Source organism: Eptesicus fuscus, chromosome 22 (genome assembly GCF_027574615.1).
Source record: "Eptesicus fuscus isolate TK198812 chromosome 22, DD_ASM_mEF_20220401, whole genome shotgun sequence".
In the NCBI taxonomy this organism is placed as follows: domain Eukaryota; kingdom Metazoa; phylum Chordata; class Mammalia; order Chiroptera; family Vespertilionidae; genus Eptesicus; species Eptesicus fuscus.
In genome coordinates this window covers 15,470,712-15,478,160 of record NC_072494.1, presented here as the reverse complement: position 1 = coordinate 15,478,160, position 7,449 = coordinate 15,470,712, and the positions used below count along the sequence as shown (strand labels likewise).

The 7,449-nt window shown below is 58.7% G+C and overlaps 1 protein-coding gene across 2 annotated transcripts in view; it reads left to right on the top strand.

The window, feature by feature from the left end:
- Positions 1-2,807: 2,807 nt before the first annotated feature.
- KCNN3 (potassium calcium-activated channel subfamily N member 3) overlaps positions 2,808-7,449 on the top strand; it is a 138,076-nt gene continuing 133,434 nt past the window's right edge. For both annotated transcript variants that reach the window (XM_008155743.3, XM_054712075.1), the window contains exon 1: positions 2,808-3,743. In XM_008155743.3, coding sequence (XP_008153965.2) covers positions 2,808-3,743 — 936 coding nt within the window. The remainder of the gene's footprint in view (positions 3,744-7,449) is intronic.

The following is a 7,449-nucleotide window of genomic DNA, read 5'->3' as shown; positions in this document are numbered from 1 at the left end:
GGCCAGTGGAGGCTGAGGCAGGTTATGGTGGTGGAGTGGGCACAGAAACGCCCAGGCCTGCCGAAACCGGTTTGGCTCAGTGGATAGAGCGTCGGCCTGCGGACTCAGGGGTCCCAGGTTCGATTCCAGTCAAGGGCATGTACCTTGGTTGCGGGCACATCCCCACTAGGGGGTGTACATCCCCAGTAGGGGGTGTGCAAGAGGCAGCTGATGGATGTTTCTCTCTCATCGATGTTTCTGACTCTCTATCCCTCTCTCTTCCTCTCTGTAAAAAATCAATAAAATATATTAAAAAAAAAAAAGAAAGAAACGCCCAGGCCTGGAGTCTGTCACAGCCCAGATGCTGCCCTGGCACTCAGAACCAATACTAACAGCACATGTCTGCTATTCACAATATAGTAACAAGAATGTATTAAGCAATCATGAAGCCTACTAGTAAGTATGTGATAAGGAGCATTGAAACCAAACAGTTGACTCTGTTTCGGAATGGAGGGAGGGAAACCAAGAAGACGGAAGGGAAGGGGAGGAAAGGCAGGGCATGCTGGAGGGTGTGTGTGTGTGTGTGTGTGTGTGTGTGTGTGTATGGGGAGGGGTAATTCGGTCATTGGAAAATACATGGGACCCCAGGCTTGTGTCTAAGCCCCAGCGCTGTGACTTGTAGTGGGAGAAGGAATGATCATGTCATTGATAATAATAACAGTAATCAAGATTATTATGTGTGAGTTATTGCAATTATTCCGGTTTCTGGGGTGGTGCGTCTGTAATATTTACCTCTCGGTCAGCAGGGCTGATGGGGGTTGAAGAGGTGAGAACTGGTATGCAGAGGGTACTACGGGCTGAGTTGAGGGGAGCTCTACCCCTTCCTGATCTGGCCATTTGCTGCTCACCATTCAGGGGAGCTGTTTTAGAAGCTCACTGAGTGTGTGCATGTCCATGTACGTGGGCCCGTGTATATTTGAGGGCCAGTGTATGCACACCTATGTACATGCATGTTCCTGCATGCATGTATCTGTGTGTGTGTATGCGCATGTGTGTATGCATGGCTCCTACTCTTCCCCTTTCCTACCCAGGGAGCAGCTGGCCAGAGGCTTAGGGGTGATGGAGAAGCAGGACTGCTGCCGATAGAAATGGAAACGAATTCAGCTCTGGCCCCATCTCTTTCAAGCTCCCTTGCACACAGTGGGAGCTTAATAAATACTTGATGATGGCTCTGCACCTGGGAAGCCAGCAGCTGTTCCCAACTCTGACTCAGAGCCCCATGGGGCAGATCCGCTGGGGAGTGACCATGGGGGTCTTCAGTCTTCCTGCCAGACCCTCTGGTGACTCCACGCCCAGCTGGAGCCGGGGTCCACTTCACACATCCTGCCTTGGGGAGTCCGGTTCCTCCCCCACCGCTGTCCTCTGGCTCTTTTCCATCCATCATTTGGACAACATTTACGGAGCAACCACTGTGCTGAGCACCATCGTGGGAAGGGAGATGGTATAGGAGGTGCAGGGTCAGGCTGACCAGGGTTCAAGTCATAGCACCCTTAATTACCAGCTGGTGACATCTGAGCCATTTTCTGTTTTGTTTTCACAGTTTTTGTCTGCAAAAAAGAGAATGGTATTTTCATAGCGTTGATGTGAGGGTCAGAAATAGCAGAGGCATGTGCACACCTACTGCAGGGGTTCAGTAGGTGAGCTTATCCACCTGGAGTCAGGAGGGCGTGGGTCCCCTCTGCTTTTTTTTCTTTTTTTAAAATATATTTTTTTGATTTTTTTTTACAGAGAGGAAGGGAGAGGGAGAGCGAGTTAGAAACATGGATGAGAGAGAAACATCAGCTGCCTCCTGGACGCCCCCTACTGGGGATGTGCCGGCAACCAAGGTACATGCCCCTGACGGGAATCGAACCTGGGACCCTTGAGTCTTAGGCTGACGCTCCACCCACTGAGCCAAACCGGTTAGGGCCCCTCTGCTTCTTTGACCTCGTAGTTGTCACTCAGCGTCTCTGAGCATCCGTGTGCAAAGTAGGAGCCTAATGCTCACCTCCGAGGGTGTTTGGAGGATGTCAATGGACAATATGTGTGAGACAACCTATCGTGGGTCCTGGCCACGAATAACTGTTCGTCTTCCCTGCTTCCTGCCCGCGAAACAGGGTGCACGGCACCCCCGCCCCCACACCCCCACCCGTAGGAGGCTCTCTGCTCCTCCTCCCCCCTGCCCGCGTGCGCGTACACCGTCCGTCCGGGGCTCCGGGTTTCTACCTGTGGGAGGAAAGGGGACGGCGGCTCCGCGACCCGGCGGGGAGCGCAAACTACAGTTCCCAGCCAGCCCAGTGCGGCTGCGGGGCTGGGAGCGGAGGGCGGCAGGCCCCGCCCCCTGGGAGGAGCGTGCGAGGGGGGCGGGGTTAGGAGGTGGTGGGAGAGTTAAGCCAAGCCAATGAGACCAGCTGCTAATAAGTGGGCGGGGCTTACCCTATAACAGTGGCAGGAGGAGGAGAGCAAAGCTATTGAGCCAGCGAGGAGTGAAGCTGAGCCTGGCCTCGCATGCTTCTAGAGGACCACCTCCTGAGACAGAGTTCTTCCCCCCTCTCCTGCTCTCTCCAAGCGCCCCGCTGCCCTCCCTTCCTGCCCAGTACAATGCATTCTTGACTGGCAGCGCCTGGACTCCTAGCAGCCCCAGAGAGCCGGAGCAAGCCACCGAGAGGACTGGAGCCAAGACACTCTGGTGGGAGTGTGGATGCCTGGCACTCTTTGAGGACATCTCTGGAGCAACGGTGGCTTTGGGGTGGGGGGTGGTGCTGCAGGGAATCCAGCCAGGCCTCAAGATGGACACTTCTGGGCACTTCCATGACTCGGGGGTGGGGGACTTGGATGAAGACCCCAAGTGCCCCTGTCCATCCTCCGGGGATGAGCAGCAGCAGCAGCAGCAGCAGCAGCAGCCGCCACCAGCGCCGGCACCACCAGCAGCCCCCCAGCAGCCCCCGGGACCCCTGTTGCAGCCTCAGCCTCAGCCTCAGCCTCTGCAGCAGCAGCAGCAGCAGCAGCAGCAGCAGCAGCAGCAGCAGCAGCCACCGCATCCCTTGTCTCAGCTCGCCCAACTCCAGAGCCAGCCCGTGCACCCCGGCCTGCTCCACTCCTCTCCCACCGCCTTCAGGGCCCCCCCTTTGTCCAACTCCACCGCCATCCTCCACCCTTCCTCCAGGCAAGGCAGCCAGCTCAATCTCAGTGACCACTTGCTTGGCCACTCTCCAAGTTCCACAGCCACAAGTGGGCCCGGTGGAGGCAGCCGGCACCGGCAGGCCAGCCCCCTGGTGCACCGGCGGGACAGCAACCCCTTCACGGAGATCGCCATGAGCTCCTGCAAGTACAGTGGTGGGGTCATGAAGCCCCTCAGCCGCCTCAGCGCCTCCCGGAGGAACCTCATCGAGGCTGAGCCCGAGGGCCAGCCCCTCCAGCTCTTCAGCCCTAGCAACCCCCCGGAGATCATCATCTCCTCCCGGGAGGACAACCATGCCCACCAGACCCTGCTCCATCACCCCAATGCCACCCATAACCACCAGCACGCCGGCACCACCCCCAGCGGCACCACCTTCCCCAAAGCCAACAAGCGGAAAAACCAAAACATTGGCTATAAGCTGGGACACAGGAGGGCCCTGTTTGAAAAGAGAAAGCGGCTGAGTGACTATGCTCTGATTTTTGGGATGTTTGGAATTGTTGTTATGGTGATAGAGACCGAGCTCTCTTGGGGTTTGTACTCAAAGGTAGGGGCTGCGGTTTCTCTTTATACCTTGCACAAAAGGAATCTATAGGTAGAGAGAGAGAGAGAGAATGATTGAGAGATTGACTGGGGAGAGAGGTGGTGGTGGTGGGGGGAGAGGCGGTTGCTCAATTATATTGAACACTTGAACTTCCCGTGGTTTTCCTCCTTAATCCTGGGAGAATTCATGGCTGGTTTTCTCGGTGGGAGGACATCCCCATTGCACTGTGTCTCATTTGCAGACTCGGTGTTGGGGAGGATTAAAGAATCCCTTCTGAGAAATCAACCCCCCCCCCGAGCCCCCCCCCCCCCGCTGCCCCGCCCGGCTCACCGGCACTAACGCATACCCCAGCAGCTTAACGCACCAATTAATTACACTCTGCCTTGACGTGCCTGCCAGTTCCTGCGACTTCCCTCCTCTCCTCCTCTCCTCGCTCCACTCCATTTTCCCGAGGATAAAAAAGAAATAAATGTCTGGGTGGGGGGTAGGGATGCCCTGCCTGTCCCTTCTCTCGCTGTCTGCTCCCCCTCTCTCTCCCCAAGTTTCTGTTTCCCTCCTCATCCCTGAGAGACTTAGGGCAAAACCCAGAAGCACCCGTGACCGCGTCTCCTGGGGCCTGGGATAAAAATACAGGTGGAGGCAACGAGCGGTTCTTCCCCCAGGAAAGAGGACTCGGAATAAACCTGCTGCTGCTTATAAACAGCCCCTGATAAAATGGCTACAGGTGTTCCCCGGGCAGAGCAGATGGGCACCGCCTTGGCACCAGGCTGGGGGGGTGGGTGGGTAGTGCCTCTCCTTCGGATGGGATGACAAGGCTCCCCAGGCATCCCCGCTCCCCGCTCCCCGCGCAGCCCCGGTCCTCCCCTCCCGCCCCAGCTTCTCTCGGGTAAATGAGGTTGAGTGTGTGTGTGAGTGAGTGCACGCTGATGGAGCCGGCAGCGCCCACTGGAGTGGGGGAGCTGGCCCCGCTGCTCCGGCCTCGGTCCAGCTGGAGATGGAGGATGGGGTTCCCTCACAGGGGGGCTTGAAGATCGCGTCCTCCAAGGCGGTGGGCATTGAGGAAGGTGGGTTTGTTCATGCTCTGCCTGCTGTGGGCTCAGAGGCTTGGAGACCCGGGGAGTCGTGGGGCAAGTGGATTTCCCCCATTTATCCCTCACCCTCAATTTGTTGGTGTGTGTGTGTGTGTGTGTGTGTGTGTGTGTGCATGCGCCTCCTTGTTGCTGCATTTCTCACTTATTTGTCATTTTGGGCAGGGGGTGGCTGGGCAGGCTGCCTGGAGCTGGGAGGGGCTCAGCTGTTGGAGGTTTCAAATAGAGCTTGTTTCAGGCTGAGCACAGCTGCTGCGAGACTGTCACATTCCTTGTTGAAATCCAGCCGCTAAAACCTAGGAGGTGCTGATCGGATTTCCCCATTCCCAGCCTGGAGCTCTCTCAGGGGCCGGGCCGGCGGGGCCATTCTGGAAAGGGCTGGGGCAGAGCCAGTGCCAAGACTCCCAGGTGGAGGGTTCCCCCCAGGAGCCTGGCTGCTCGCAGGGGCTCCCCGCTGAGCAGCTCCCAGGAGCTGCCTCCATCTAAAAGCTCAAGGATTTGAAACCCTCAGCGCGCAGAAGCAAGTGGGGTTTCCCCTGGAATCGCAGTCACTTAGTCATTCCCTGTAATGAGCCTCGGAGTCTGCAGGTCCTTCTGCTCACTGCCGCCTTCCCTTCTGGGGCCGCAGGGAGAGGGGGCCGCCACCCCCCGCAGGCTCGGCAGCCACCCTGAGCACAGCCCTGGCTCCTTCCAGTCACCCCCTGGGGACCCGGAACCCCTGCTGGGAAACGGAGGAAGGCCCAAGTGCTGGGGGTGAGGGGGAGACAGCACCTCCTCTTCAGTGACCCCCGTGGCCAGCTCTTCCTAGCTACAGCTCCCAGCGGGATCCGTGGGTGCACATTTGTTTTCTGACGCGATGGGGGAGAGGGGGGGCTGCCGCGCAGCAAAGGGCTGGGAGCAGGTGCCATGCCCACGGAGTATTCCGGGAGAGGGGCTTCCCCAGAGTCGGAGAGAGCAGGCTCTGGGTGACGTGACCCCAGGGGCCAGGCCGCCCCCCTTCGAAGACGCGGACCCCCTGGTTGATGGCAGCACAGAGCGGGCGGCAACTGGGAGGGCCTTGCTCACCTCCGCCGGTGAGGCGGCCGCTTCCCGTGCACCTGGGGTGGGTGCTGGCTATGAGCAGCCGGGCTCACTCATCAGCCCCTCTGTCTGCCCGCCCAGACGTGGAGTCATTATGAAACGGGGACGCTCTGGGTGTCACCAGGAGCGGGGGAGGTAGCTACCCCTCTCTCCTCCTGAGGGCACGGAGGATTGTTTGAAAGGCTCAGCCTGAAGTTTGAGCCCCAGCTCTGCCACTCCCGGTTGTGTGATCTTGGACAAGCCACGTAGCTTCGGCAAGCCTGTCTCCCCGGCCGTCACGCGGGGAGAAGCGGGTTAGACGGGGTGTGGGGCGCTCCGTACAGTGCCTGCTCGATGCCCGGGGCCTGTTGTTGTTACTCGTAACGATGGCACTGATGAGAGGAAAAGGAAGGTCTCCTTCCTGTTGCCTCGTTCTGGCTCCAGAATTAGTTGGGGCCTTCACCGCTGGGGAAGGAAGGCTTGTCGATGGAGTCGACACGTGGTATCTCGGAGGGAGACGTTCTGGGAAGGGGCTAGGTCTTCTCACTGGAACCATCTCTGCACGTGCGTCTGTTGCAGGGGACGCGGGCGTCTGTTCCCTGGCCTCTTGGGGGGACACTGGCTCTATTGTGACAAGGGGGCTTGGGTGAGCGTGAAGAGCCACCACCCGGGGGAACTCAGAGTTGTCAGCGGGCCTGGGGGTGGGACAGGGGGATGGTTTCTTTTGCTGGAGAACTTGCGCGTCTGGTTGGCTTCGTGCGTCTGGAAGCAGGAGGATGGGGGCCTCGGGCGGCCGTCAGGTTGGGTAATTCTGCACCGATGGTGGCAGTTCTCACTCAAAGGCCCCTGGGGAGAGGGGCACCCGCTACCCCCCATCCCCATGTGACTGAAGACTACCAACCTTGGGCCTGAGCTGCCTTCGGAAGTTCTCTGCTTTTATCCGTGGAGCCGTGGCCTTCCTGTGTGTCTGTGTTTGACCGATGTCTATTCCTGGTGGAGAAATCCGCCACGAGGCCTGGCTCTCCTGAGATAGAACATGGCACGTCCCTGAGCGCATCCAAAGTTAATGCAAAAGGGAGCCAGTGAGAGGAGGTGAGACACAGGGACAGAGCCGTCCTGGTTCCCCCTTCCCCAGCCCCCCGTGAAGTCGGGGAAGGAAGATGGGCTGAGGTGGGGCTCAGGTAGCAGGAGAGCGGTTCATTCCTGTGAGGCCACACTCACAGGATGGCCCGACCGGGCGCCTAGTGGTTCTGGACCCCTGAGCTGAACGAGGCGGCCAGGCTTGTCTGCTTGTTGGTTGGTAATAGGTGAGGTCACCTGAGGGCTTACACACCATGACATGGCCAGGTCTAGAGAGCCTGTTGCGAAATCGTGGTGACAGTCTCTAGCGTGTTAGTGTCCGCTAGGAGGAGGGCAGTGAGGGTTCGGGGAGTCCTTCCTGGGATTCTGTATTTTCTCCCGGAGCTGGTTGGAGGCACACCCACTCCGTTGCCTCACTCTGCCGGCTGTGTTTTCTCTATGGGATCGGGAGAGAGTTGGGGCTGGGCCAGCCTCGGCCTGCC